At 48.8% G+C, this 14819-nt stretch overlaps 1 protein-coding gene across 1 annotated transcript in view; it reads right to left on the bottom strand.

Moving 5' to 3' along the window:
* PTDSS2 (phosphatidylserine synthase 2) overlaps window positions 1-14819 on the bottom strand; it is a 313173-nt gene that overhangs the window by 278274 nt on the left and 20080 nt on the right. Inside the window, exon 2 of the mRNA XM_086957848.1 lies at window positions 596-697. Within this exon, the coding sequence (XP_086813974.1) occupies window positions 596-697 (102 nt within the window). The remainder of the gene's footprint in view (window positions 1-595; window positions 698-14819) is intronic.

Here is a 14819-nt window from a genome sequence, read left to right as displayed (position 1 = left end):
GCTTTTCGTGCCATGCGCAACAAAGGACCGAGACACCTCAGACATAGGCTTTGCCCTTCCCAACCTAAACGAACGTCGAGATCTAACACCCTGAATCTACTTTGTGTACCTCGCTTCGCTAAAGCCCGAATGGGAGGAAGGTCCTTCACAGTAAGGACCGCCATGCTATGGAATTCCTGATCGTATATGCGCATGGTGGAAACAGAACCCGAATTCAGTAAGATCTTGAAGGCCTGGCTCTTTAGACAAGGATAGCTCCTAGGTTTCAGTTTTCACACCCGACTTCCGCACAGCACCGGGACATCTCTGTTTGAGGTAGCTGTTTGCGCTCTATAAATGTCCCTATTACGAGTGGGCCAATTCCAATTAGGCAGCTATGGTTCTGAGAATTCGTAAGTATAAATCTGAGCAAACGGTATGTGTGACCAGTTAATGTAACTTTTATAGCCTTGCTTTCTTAATTAACTAGTCTTTTTTTGCTGTTTGTATTTAGGTAAACAAAACAAAACCAAAAAAAAAAAAAGGCATAATTACTAAAAGGCAACTGTTCAAAGTTATACAAAAAAACTTGATAACACGTTAGAGGTCGTATTACCTTTTTGTGTTGTACACTGTATCTTGTGGTGTTTCTTCAAACAAGGTAACATATCCAAGTGCACAGGTCAGGATGAACAATACTGTTAAGGTGTGAGCTTGCCTACAAATGGAATAAAAGAAACGCAAAATGTAGTTATATGCAACCGCATCGTTTTTTTGTGAAAACAAGATTTTTACCACCTTAGTTTCAGTATAAATAAGCAATACCATGTTGACCTACAAAGTTGAAACAAATTCACTACACCATCAATTTGAAAATATCAACAGATTCAATCAATACTCTACCTTAGTTTTTCTTGGATTGCCTTCTCTCGCACATTTGTGTACATGAGGTCTCAAATCACCCCTCTTCCCCGACAAAAATCAGTTCAAGCCAACTAATGATTGGGCGCCATGCACTGCAGTAGGTTCTTAAAAACAACCCTAGACTAGTTTTATACCAATACAACACAGGCATAAAAACAAAAATATACAAAGTATAATACTATGCGCTCGCCATGGACCTGGGTGTGGGGAGGGGGAGAGTCTAAAGAGATTTGGAATTAAGACATTTAAAAAGCTAAAATGGAGTATACCATAATAAGGCTGGCTAAACTGCTGCACAAAGGCCTCACACTGTCGTTCCATGCACTCGTGACCATGCAGTCTACTGCACTTCTGCTGTGGTTGAGCGCAGTGGGCACTGTTGTGTACCAAACCACAGGACACATCAGCAAAACTCTTTATTCAGCTCTGGACAGCTGCGAACGCCACTCCTCTTCTGGGGTCTTCTCGCTCTCTCTTCGATCTAACTGCCCGAATTCCGAGAATCCAATTCCAATGAATACATTCTAAGTACAGCACATATTCAGTTACCAAAAAACTAGAACATAACAAGATTGGCATAGCCAATAGGTCTCGCCTTTGGGATCTTATGAGTGTTTAGCCATGCAACAGTTAATGTTGTTGCACTGAGGATATTGTGCTGCATAGCTAAATACTTATGAGGTTCCAAAGGCGAGACCTATTGGCTATGCCAATGCTTGTTTTCTACATATTATTGTTTGCAGGTGTACTACTTCAGTTCAAATTAGCCACGGCCACAAGTCCCAGAATGCACGTTTCTTAGATGAAAACATTAACCTGGGAAGAGAACTGAAGTTAATTGGTAACTGTCAACTGGATGAGGTAGATTTGGAGTTGGTTGGGACACAAGCAAAAGGGTAGCAGGTCCCTCTTTACTGTCCCGGGCTTGTGCACCTGTAAGGTGTAACCTTCCGCCCCTTTCAGCCTAACTCGCAGCCCACCTTCGGAGACCGCAATACCGGATGCAAAGCAGGTGCTAAGCCGGGCTTGGGTTGGTTGCCAGAGGAATATGCAAAGCAGGCCAGCGGGTGTTTACTTTCCCTTACTGGGAAGAGTTAAAATGCTGCTTCTGGCCGGGACAGGGGGCGAGATTATTTGAATAGAAATATTACAGCTCTGTTTACGAGGCGCTTCTCTGGGGTCGTCGGAATGTGCTGCCTACCCCGGGCGGAATATTGATGCGCGGGGCTTGCAATGGCTGGGAGATGCATGGAGAGAGGCCGTCGGATCAACGGCGTTAGCGTGCGTATACCGGAGCAAGGCCATGGGCCAACAGGAGTACCAAATATGTGTGCATGCACGCAAACGAACCTCATCTGTGTGTGCGCACAACAGAGGCACAAGAGGGTGTGCACACAGCACATAAAAGCTTGTGCATGCACCGCGAGGTGTGCATAAGCCCCAACAGTGCCAAATAGAAAGGGGTTGAGTGTTTGCGTGCGCACAAACCAGGACTCTAAATATGTTGTTGCTCTAAGATTAAAGAGCTGCACGTGTGTACGCTTGTTGGTACAAGGAAACACAGTGTGCAAAGTAATGTAGATGTGTGTGTGTAAGGCATAGAAAGGGACATTAAATAGGTCTGCTTGCAAAAATAAATACTAATTTGGCGTGCGCATAGGAAACCCACATCCGGTGAGTGGCGAACTATGCATGTAATGAGCCATGACAAGAGAGGAAAGCCAGATTGTGCTTCTGTGTGTAACTGTGCGCGTAACCACAAGCGTTAGGCCACAATCAAAAGAGTGTAGTGAGCTTTTTAAAGCCCACTTACTAAAAGTCCCGCTAGATAGCTCATGCGAGACCTAAAAAGGAAAGAGGACTGAGTGGATACACCACAGGCTCGTTCTTCCACATACAGTGCTTCTCAGCATGACATCTTCACAAACCACATTGTTTTCAAGTGGCTGCAGCCTGGGTGTTTTGCATGTTGCAAGAATACAATACGAATGTAATGGGCATGCATTCTACAAATAAATAAAGAATAATACCCCCCCCATCTTTTAGAAAGATGCCTGTATATCTCGGTTCTAGGTTTTTGGGAAATGGTGGTGGATGAGTAGACATCATTTACCGGATTATCTGCTAAGAGGACACCTGACATCTGAATCATAAGGATATTCGTAAGGGAAGTAACATTTCTTGCATGGCAGTTTTAATGTAAGATGGTGGTATGGCAGTTATTAATGTAGGATGGTGGTAATGTTCCTCTGGGTCATTGTGGGGGTTATCGTACCAGCTGTTGCTTAAAGGAGCAACTTATTTTTCTCTGTGCGTCACAACGCTTTGAGAATGTTGTCTTAGTCATGCTTATTGCCTTGTGGAGGAATATGATAAGACACTTGGGGAACACCACCCTTATTATCACGGCAGGCTTGCTTGGAGGCTAGGACTACTGGGTTGAACCAGCTGGCCCTCTTGCTGGTGTTTTTGTGGGGGGTTTCTTCAGAGGGGCGAGGGTGTTGGCGCAGTCCTCGATCCAGCATCTGAGGCGGTGGGCAGCATCGGTGTTGGAGCTATTGGCCTTGTAAATGACAATGCCAATAGCTTAGACTCGTGCAAATGCAAGACCTATTGCATTGCAAATGCAATTTTGGATAAGCACCCCATGCCACGCTTTCAGATTAACAGTGGCCACGCTCCTTTCTTTGAGCCCCGCTTGTCTAAAGGAAGGGGCGCGGCCACCATTAACGCGAAAGGCCGGCATGAGGCGATTTTCTAAATACAACATTTGCAGTGCAATAGGTCTCGCACTTACGAGAGTTTGAGCTATTGGCATTGTAAATGATAATGCAAACACAAGGAGATGAAGGACTGAGCACTGAAATTTTTCAGGCACTCACCCCCAGTCACAGATCTGGGTAAGAAAAACGAAACCGATCCTAAGATGCTTGTTTCCAGTCCAGGGAGGACCTGGCCTGGCAGTTCGGGCTGGACTGTTCCCATTTGGCGCAGGGTCTAGACTGATCTGCATATGGCTGGGTCAAAACTGGAATGGCATGGTGAGCAAAAAACGATGGACTTAGGACCAGATCTCTGTACTGGGGTGAATATGTGACATTGTTCTGTATTCTGCCCATCAATTGTTCTTTTTGAAATTGTAAATGATAATACCAATAGCTTACACTCTCACAAATGCGAGACCTATTGCATTGTAAATGCTATTTTCGGAAAACATGTCCCATGCTGCGCTTTCACATTAATGGCGACTGCACCCCTTCCTTTAAGCCCTGCTCATCTAAAGAGGGGGGAGTGGCTGCCAATAAAGTGAAATCGCGGTCTGGGGCACTTTAAAAAAAAAAAAGGCATTTTCAATGCAATAGGTCTAGCATTTGCAAGCATTTAAGCTATTAGCATTGTAAATGCCAATGCCTTTTATTTTAAAAGATATTGTTATTTCTAATCAAAGCAAACACAAGGAGATAATGGACGGAGCACTGAAAATTTTCAGACACTCGCCCTCAGTCACAGATCTGGGTTGAATCGATCGTTGTTTCCAGTAGAGGGAAGAAATGGCTTGGCAATTCGGGCTGGACTGTTCCCATGAGGCACAGGGCCAAGACTGATTTGCACATGGCTGTGTCTGAACTGGGGTGGCGAAGTGCTCTAAAGAACGATGATGGGTTCATCCCAGATCTGTGACTGGGAGGGAGTGTCTGAAAAGTTTCAGCACTGCGTCCATCATCTCCTTGCGTTTGCATTGTTATTTCTAATGCCAATAGCTCTCCGTCATGCAAATGCCAGGCCACTTTAATGGTGGCCATGCCCCTTTCTATAGACGCTGCTCACCGTATTAAGGTTATAATGTTCAGAGGCTAAGGGAAGGTGCCCGGTCAAGATTAAAGTGAAAGCGCATTTGGGGAGCTTTCACCCAAAGCGAAAAAAAAGAAATGAAGATAGCTGCTGTAGCCCGGTCGCTAAAGTGAAAGTGGCCCGCGCTATTCATTGTATTGTAATGTAATAGCATTTATATAGCGCTTATTACCACAGACGAAGTGTTGTAGCGCTTTTTCAGTGAGTTGCACTCTACTCCTGAACCCATAAAAGATTAGTGGTGAATATAGTGAAATATTAAAGTAAATCGAGTGGTGGATCGGTTAGTCAGTTATTTGGAGTAAGAAGGATAGTGGAAGGATAGAAAAGGGGAAAAGGTTTGCATGTATATAGTGCTTGCTACCCCTGATGTGATGGCAGGACTGTCGGAGCATATGACATCCTAAATATGTCATTGCAAAAGTTTTATAAAAGAGAAGTAGTTATTAAAAACTTTAAACAGACACATTCGGTTTCTGGGATTTATTTTTTTTAAATGGAAAACAGTTAAAAAAATTAGCAAAACTTAAAATGTCAACAGTTTGAAGAAAAAAAATTTACTTTCCCCATATTTATGTCAAACAGCTAGGAAAACATGCTAGTGCCTTTGCGCAAAGGCACTGTTTTGCAAACAACTGAGCTATGCCACTTCATGTATTTTAATGTAGAAAGATAGCACAGATCTTCTGTCAAGCATCTCCCAAACACTGTTTTTATCAGTTGAATGCTATTAAGGAAGGAAAAAATCCCAAGCATCCAATGAGTGGCTGTTGGACTTGGCCCATTTTCCCCCAACATTTTTCGCTTTCACCCCCGTGTTGGGATGTCTCCCCCATGGTAAAGGAAGTTGTAAAGGCCATGTGTGGTATGAGATGCCCTGTGTAATGTGAAAATGTAACGCAATGGTGTGTGCACTTATTTTCCCCCCATTGTAGAAATGTGCCCTGGTGAAATGTCGTATTTAAAATGGATGCCATGGCTATGTGTTGTGCCACATGACTGCAGTGAGTTAGCGGTCTAGCTGTTTGGTACCCAGCCATCCCAGCATTTGGAGGGAAGCCTGGCAACCAGGGTGCTCTACTCCTCCCTCTAAGCCAGTTTGAACCAGTTCCCCAGAGGATTACAGAAGCTTCTGGCACTGTTTGGTAGGAAAGGGTGAGGGGCATATAAATAAGGGGGCTGTGACACCATGTGCTCAGACAGAGCAGTGACAGGAACGTGAGGGGACCTGCTGCCAGGTGATACCTTGGCCCTGTGTGCTGGACCCTGCACCTAACTAGAACCCCTCTGCTGTCCCCCAGGGATAGTGAAAGCCCCACTGTAGGAGTACAGGCTGCTGTATAGGAGGAGGGCCACGTTACAGTGGAGGATGGTTAAGGCCTACTGCCCCGTTTTGATGAGTTCCCACTAACTGCTGACCAGGACCAGTAGTGCCTGCTGCTCTGCCTCTTGGCCCCTGAGGAAGGAGTGCCATCCTAGGTCCCCGACGCTGGTGGGACCTGGCGCCACGCGAGCGCTACATCTAAAAGCGCCTGAAGAGGAGAGCGCTATATTGGGGCTGGACTGGACCCCCAGGAGGTGAGGAGCGTTACCCTGGGGCCCCTGGGGCTTGCTGTTGGGACTGTCTGCCCCCTAAGGTCTATAACCCCAAATTGATGTTTGCTGGAGCGCTGGGCCAAAAAGAACTGAGCCTGTCAAGCGCTATACTGCCTGTGCCTGCAAATCGCTGCCTGGCCAGGAGCACTGTTCTGCTGGAAAGCGCCGCGGGTGCCTACCCCGCGTGATTGCGCGCTGCTGCCATTCTAAATCAATGCCGGTGCCCACCCCGTGTTTGCTTGCATCCGGAGCGAGTGCCTACCTCGCGTAGCGTGATCCATAACGAAGGGAGCCTACCCCCTTGTCACTGCCGCGCCCGGGGTGCTGGCGTTCCTGCACGCCGCCTGGAAGATATCTGGGTTCCCCCCCCCCCCCCCCGCTGCTGCCTCCACCGTTACGGCGGCCCCCGGAGCCGCCAGAAGAGGGCCGCCGCTGAGTTCAAGAAGGCCGTGCTAGGCCTGGGAAGGCAGCGTGGGAGCAGTCACCTGATCAGGGAGCGGGCCGCGTCATTGGCCGCGCCCCCCCTGAACGCCGCGCTGTCATTGGTGGGAGCGACCGTACCCACCAAAAGCTGCGCACTGATTGGCTGCCCGGTCGGAAAGCCGGAAGAGGCGGTCAGAAGCCTCGGGTCCCAAGAGGGAACCAGGGTGAAGCCGGAGGAAGGGCCGGACGTGGCTCTCGTGTGCTGCTGAGATCTCCGCGAGTCAAGCACTGTGCTGCAGGTGGTCCGGTGGTGTAGCCAGAGGAGCAGGGGCCCGAGTGAAGCCTCGTGGGCCCAGTGTGGCCCACATAGATCCAAGTAGCAGAGTCCCTGCCCCGGAGCTCTCATGCACTGAGGAGAGCCTCACGATCCCTGCAAGGAAGAAGGCTGAGGCAGAGCCAAGTGCAGCTGGTGATGGGGCTGCTGCATGACTGACTGGGGAGGAGGCGGCCTGCGCCTGTCAGGGCTGGCGCTTCGATTCCCCCCCCCCCCAAAGCTGGCCCGGTGAGTGGGGCTCAGCTGTGTGGTGGTTGGGGGTGTGTCGGGGTTCAGGACCAGTGCTTTGTTGAGCGGGGCCCTACCCCAAGGCCCTGGATTAATTTTGCGGGGCCCCGCTGGACAGTGGGCAGTGACAGCCATCGGGGCCACACAGTGTTGAGACTTGGGAGGCCCAGAGAGAGGGGGACACCTATAGAGAGCTCTGTTTGGTCCAATGGTGTGCCACATTGACCCCCTGCCTAATCTGTGGATACTTCATGCTCATGATTTGTGGGGCCCGATGCGGACACTGATTACCAATGTTCATGCTAATGGTTTATGTCCCCCGACCACTGATTTAGGCTGATGCAGTAGGCCCCCGGTTAAATGTGGTTATGCTAATGAGGAGACCTATGCTCCTGTGATGCCTAATACTCCGATGCTAAAATGATCTTTAGGCCAGAGTCCTGCCGATGCTATTGTGCCTAATCTTGATGCCAATGGCCCCTTGAGTACGCATTGATGTTCTAGGCCTATGGTGTACTTACCGGCATGAGGTTATGCCCAAAGTGTTTAGGCCATGTTTACGCGCAGTATTACTGGCCTAATGAGTACATGCTAACTGAGAATGCTTTATGTTTTTCTATTTCAGCATTAGAACTAATGGACTTACCTTTTTCTTCTTTTCAGTTACCCTGTAAATAATCCCCTTGTAAATATTGCCCTGGCGCCAGTTGGCACAGTATAGTGATTACTGTGTTTGCTTTTGCAGATTGGAGACAATACAAGAGTTATTCTTTTTCAACCAGAACTGGTGTTGTGTCTCTTTTTGTGCTGTGCCTTGTGTGTCGTCTGGGTGTACTGTGTGGATGCTTCACACATGTCATCAGGAGTTTGGCCTGCCCGCTCTGCATCATGCTACCCCCCGTAGAATTGGCTACCCCATTACTAACCGTGGCTTTGAACGAATCCCGCTGCATACTAAGGTACACTTTTAAGCCAGAACACAAACTTGCTACCTTTTAAAAACAGTTAATTGAGATGGACAGCCCTGTACATGTGGCCCACTAAGCCACTGGAGTGAAGCTATCCTGGCTGAAGACAGCTGATAGCCAGAAACCGGTCCTAAGATGCTTGATTCCGGTCCATGGAAGACATGGCTTGGCAGTTCGGTCTGGACTGTTCCCATGAGGCACAGGGTCAAGACGGATTTGCATATGGCCATGTCTGAACTGGGGTGGCTTGGTGAGCAAAATAACGATGGATTAAACCCAGATTTGTGACTGGGGGTGAATGTTTTGCCATTGTGCAACATTTCGTCCATCATCTTGTGTGTTTTGCTGTTCACCCTATGTGGGAAGGGTATGCCCAGACGTGGGTCCCATGCTCACTAAGCCACTGGAGTCAAGCTATCCTGGCTGAAGACGGCTGATAGCCAAAAACCGGTTCTAGAATGCTCGATTCCGGTCCAGGAAGACATGGCTTGGCAGTTTGGTCTGGACTGTTCCCATGAGGTACAGGGTCAAGACTGATTTGTATATGGCCATGTCTGAACTGGGGTGGCTTGGTGAGCAAAATAACGATGGATTAAACCCAGATCTGTGACTGGGGGTGAATGTTTTGCCATTGTGCAACATTCCGTCCATCATCTTGTGTGTTTTGCTGTTACACCAACAAGGACTGCCAATGCACTATAGGTCAATAACTGCAATTTAAAAAAACGCAGTGCTCTGTAACACACCTTTTATTTTCAGTTTATCTTTAACATTCACAAAGAAAAATAAATTTGCCAATGTAACAACGGGGCAAACATTCAGCACAGTCACAGCAATATGCAACAAGAAGCACTTTCAGCTTCAGCAGAAGCGGCCGCTCCACACGCTGCTCCCAGCCTCCTCAACTGGTATCGTTGTCTACTGAGCACCTATCTCGCATTCTGCCTTAGCCTGCATAATCATATAATCATCTAGCTAGTTCGTAGCGCTAGATTGCCCCGCCCGCTTCGCATTATTGATTAAATCTGTAGAGGCTAATTAGATTGTAACGCTCGACTGCCAAGGTGCGCTTGTGTGACATCAGTTCTTGTGCTGTGCTGCCTGAAATTGTATTTGTGCCTGATTGCCCGCGCCTCCGCCATTGACATCGCGCTAGTTTACATTGTGCCTCAGTGTTGTTTCGATATTGCCTGCTTGCTGCCATTTTGTTTGTTGTTGTCCTGCCTCCTTCCCCTGATCTCCACCCCGCCTCCCAGCTGACCCTCCCTCCCACTGATACTGACCTCACCGCTCCACCGTGCTTGCGCTGTGACCGTCCTGCTTTCAGCAGAAGCGGCCGCTCCACACGCTGCTCCCAGCCTCCTCAACTGGTATCGCTGTCTACTGAGCGCCTATCTCGCATTCTGCCTTAGCCTGCATAATCATATAATCATCTAGCTAGTTTGTAGTGCTAGATTGCCCCACCCGCTTCGCATTATTGATTAAATCTGCCGAGGCTAATTAGATTGTAACGCTCGACTGCCAAGGTGCGCTTGTGCGACATCAGTTCTTGTGCTGTGCTGCCTGAAATTGTAATTGTGCCTGACTGCCCGCGCCTCCGCCATTGACATTGCACTAGTTTACAGTGTGCCCCAGTGTTGTTTCGATATTGCCTGCTTGCTGCCATTTTGTTTGTTGTTGTCCTGCCTCCTTCCCCTGAACTCCTCCCATCTGACCCTCCCTCGCCCCTCCCCTTCCACTATCCACATATGACAGATGCTTTTGCGCGCAGCGGTCGCGCCCCATGCGCGCCGAAGGTGCGCCAAAGGTAAGCCCGTCTACGCCCGTCCGCGCCTGGACCGCGCCCAGCGCCAGAACACCTGGCCCCCGCAAACCGCACTCCTCCCGCATAACGTCGCCACCCTCCTAGCCCTTAACCCCGGACGCACACCACAATGATACGAAGCTGCCCCAGGACGCACCCACGGTCCCTTCGCCTGCCACTCCTGCAAGTTCGACTGCATCAAGACCCACACCAATTCCACTAACTCCAAACACAGCTCCGACTCTAACCACCTGAAGTGCATCCTGCTGAACACCCGTTCAGTCCACAGACACGCCACTGAACTCTGGGACCTACTCGACATTGCCTCACCGGACATCGCCTTCCTTACAGAAACCTAGATGAACGCATCATCAACACCGGACATCGCCATAGCCATCCCGGATCAAGATCATCTGAAAAGACCGCACCAACCAAACAGGAGGAGGCATCGCCATCGTCCGTAAGAACACCATCAGAATCACGACCAGCCTTGACGATAACCTTGCAACCGCAGAACACCTCCACTTCCAGATCCACACCGACCCCAGGACCACACTTAGAGGCACCCTCATCTACAGACCACCAGGAACCCGTAAACAATTCTGCGAAGACATCACTGACTTCATCAGCCCACATGCCCTCACCTCCGACAACTACATTCTACTGGGAGACCTCAACTTCCACCTGGAAAAGAAAAAACGACAGCAACACCACAACCCATCTGGACAACCTGGCCAATCTCGGACTCAAACAACTTGTTGATACCCCCACCCATGTAGCCGGACATACGCTCGACCCAATCTTCACCTCCAGCAAGCGCATCTCCTTCGATCACACCACAGCTCTCCATTGGACGGACCACAGCTGTGTTCACTTCAGCTACAAAACTACCTCGACCCACAACCCCCCACAACCTATTTCGCGAAGAAACTGGAACAAAATCACCACCGACCAACTCTTCACATCGCTCAAACAAAACCCTCCCGCCCTCTAATCGGACCCAAACCAAGCTGCCACCAAACTCAAACAATGGATCACTCACAGCGTTGACGAACTAGCTCCCTTGAAAAACCAACAAACCAAACAGGGTAGCAAAAAGGCCTCCTGGTTCAACGATGACCTTAAGAAATCCAAGAAACTATGCCGTACTCTCGAGAAAACATGGAGAAAAAACCCAACCACTGACAACCTGACCACCTTCAAGACAGCCACCAGCAAACACCACCAATTGATCCGATCCACCAAGAAATCAGCATTCAAGGATCGACTCGACAACAACGCCCAAAACAGCAAGGAACTATTCAACATCGTCAAAGAATTTACCAACCCCACCGCAGCCTCAAACGACATTACTCCCTCCCAAGACCTCTGCGACTCGTTATCCTCTTTCTTCTACAACAAAATCGCCGACATACATAACAGCTTTGAGAAGATTTCCAAAGAAAACTCCACTCCTCTCCACCCACCTCCGAACCTAAACCGCCCTCTAACAACCTTAGCGCCTGGAACCCAATCACCACTGAAGACACCATCCGCCTAATGAACTCCATCCATTCAGGTTCGCCAAACGACCCCTGTCCCCACCACATCTTCAACAAAGCAGACTCCATCATCGCACCCCATCTCCGTGATGTCATCAACTGCTCCTTCAACTCCGCTACCTTCCCAGAAAGCTGGAAACACGCCGAACTCAGCGCCCTCCTGAAGAAACCCACAGCAGACCCCTCTGAACTTAACTACCGCCCCATCTCCCTCCTCCCATTCTCTGCCAAAGTCATTGAGAAAGCCGTCAAAAGCCAGCTTGCCGCCTTCCTTGAATACAACAACTCCCGACTCCTCACAGTCCGGCTTTCGAGCCAAACACAGCACCGAAACTGCCCTCATTGCAGCGACAGACGACATCCGAACACTACTGGACAACGGAGAAACAGTTGCCCTCATCCTACTCGACCTCTCCGCCGCCTTCGACACAGTCTGTCATAGCACCCTCATACAACGCCTCAGCAACATTGGCATACAAGGAAAAGCCTTGGACTGGATCATCTCGTTCCTCGCCGGGAGAACCCAGAGAGTCTGACTCCCCCCATTCAAATCAGAGGCCACCGAAGTCATCTGCGGAGTACCACAAGGATCATCACTCAGTCCCACCCTCTTCAACGTTTACATGAGTCCCCTCGCATCCATCGAGCGACAACACAACCTTAACATCATCTCTTACCCTGACGACACCCAGCTGATCCTTTCCCTCACCAAAGACCTTAACACTGCCAAAACCAATCTCCACAAAGGCATGAAAGAAGTAGCCGAATGGATGAAAAACAGCCGCCTAAAACTTAACTCAGCCAAAACGGAAGTCCTCATCCTAGGATCATCCCCCTCTGCCTGGGACGACTCATGGTGGCCATCGGCCCTGGGCACGGCACCCATACCCACAGACCACGCACGTAACCTAGGCTTCATCCTAGACTCCTCCCTCTCGATGACCAGACAAGTCAACGCCGTCTCATCCTCTTGCTTCAACGTACTTCGTATGCTCAAAAAAATCTTACGCTGGATCCCCACCGAAACAAGAAAGACTGTCACCCACGCACTGGTCACTAGCCGACTGGACTATGGAAACACCCTCTATGCCGGAACCACAGCCAAACTACAGAAAAAAAACTCCAACGCATCCAAAACGCCTCAGCCAGACTCATATTAGACATCCCACGCCAAGCTCACATTACTGGTCACCTGAAAGACCTCCACTGGCTTCCCGTCAACAAGAGAATAACGTTCCGTCTCCTCTCCCACGCACACAAAGCCCTCTACAAACTAGGACCCGAATGCCTCAACACACGACTGTCCTTCTACACACCCACCCGCCAACTAAGATCCTCCAATCAAGCCCTCGCCGCAGTTCCGCGCATCCACAGATCCACCATGGGAGGAAGATCCTTCTCCTACTTGGCGGACAAAACCTGGAATTCTCTTCCCACTCACCTCCGCCTTACACAGAACCACATTTCTTTCAGAAAGGAACTTAAAACCTGGCTATTCGATAAATAATGCACCCCCTCCCCAAGCGCCTTGAGACCCTCTGGGTGAGTAGTGCGCTATACAAATTCCTGAACTTGAACTATTATTATTAACACAGCACTGGGTGATCTCAGGAAAAGTTGCCCAGCGTGTTATACTAAAAGGGATTAACAATAAAAGGTGCGCACCTTTTACTTACAAACACGGCAGCAAATGAAAATGTGTAAGGGAGAACATGAAAGGGAACCGTCACAAGAAAGCGGATAGGCCTGGAGGAGATTATCATGGGAAAGAGTAAGTTTAGTTTTCAGAGTGTTGGTGGTTGTGCGATGACCAACGAAATCTCCTGGCTCACTGAGGAGCCGGGAGGATTGGGACAGGGTCAATGGAGTACAGGAAGAGCAATTCACTCACTTCAATCTGATCAATAGTCAGAGTGAAATACTAGCTTCTCTCTCTAAACTTACTTAAATGTATTTCTATGGGAACTGTAATCTGGAAAGAGTCCTTTGGAGCCCCCACCTCATCCTCTTGGCTCAGGCTCTCCGGTGCGGAACTCTCCTCTCTTCCTCCTGAACTGCTCCCATCTCAAGGGGTGGGATGATGGGGTAGCTTTCAAAAAGGAGGGGGAAGATGTAGGTATGCGCGGACACGCTAGCGAAAAGGCATCTCCTCTTATAAGGAGCCATTCTCAAAATCAAATACTCTTCCCAAAATGATGCGACCATCACAAATTCCATCTGTGAGAGTAGACATGCCCCAAAGAGGAAGACAGTACGAAATAACCACTCTGCTGAACAGCCTCTTAGTTATGGTCTTTAAACACGGATCTGGAATGCCCCATTGCCTCAACAACAATGGTAGAGCACGTTTAAAAAAAAACTTGCATTTACAAGAGTTTAAGCTATTGTCATTTGCAATGGCAATAGCTCAAACTCTTTTAAATGCAAGACCTATTTCACTTCAAAGAAGCGGCCGACATTGTTTAGGGCTGCGTGAAAGTGAAAGAGGGTATGGCGAGGAAAGCATGTTGTGCCTGTAGTAGGAGAAACCCATTAAAAAAAGAGTGCTTATAGACTAAAGAAGACATACCATGTAGCAGCTGAAGTAAAAGGGCCAGTCACCATGGGAGGTTACAAATGCAGACAAGGTGATACCAAGAAGGGACTACCAACCCTAATAACGACACGCAAGTCAGGGTTTACGAAGGACAATGACACAAGCCAATGAAAAATATGGGTGGAGCTTCTGATTGATTATAATACTTATATAGCGCATACTGTCACCCTACGGGTATCCTGGCGCTTCAGACTAGGAAGAATTGACCAGAGTGGGATAAGTCAGAGCAGAAAAAGGGGAGACAGGAAGGTTAAGCCCTAGGAACGGTACAGGTTTTTAGACTCCTACGAAACTATCAGAGAATCAGTTTGTCTGAGGTCAAGGGTAGTTTGTTCCAAAGGCGGGCACCAGCCACATTAAATGCCCTCCCTCCCGATTCGGATCTTTTGAACCTGGGAACCAACAGTAGACTGGCACTAGAGGAGTGAAGCTGCCTCTTAGGCTGGTACTATGTAAACTTTTCCTGCAATGGAACTGGACCCAGCTTGTGCACTGCTATGAATACCAGGCAGAGAGACTTAAAGTGGACCCTTTCCTTAATAGGCAGCCAGTGTAAACCTCTCAGAGCCAAGGT

The sequence above is a fragment of the Lissotriton vulgaris genome, chromosome 2_1, assembly GCF_964263255.1.
Source record: "Lissotriton vulgaris chromosome 2_1, aLisVul1.2, whole genome shotgun sequence".
Taxonomy (NCBI): Eukaryota; Metazoa; Chordata; class Amphibia; order Caudata; family Salamandridae; genus Lissotriton; species Lissotriton vulgaris.
This window is presented reverse-complemented; position numbering and strand designations above follow the sequence as displayed.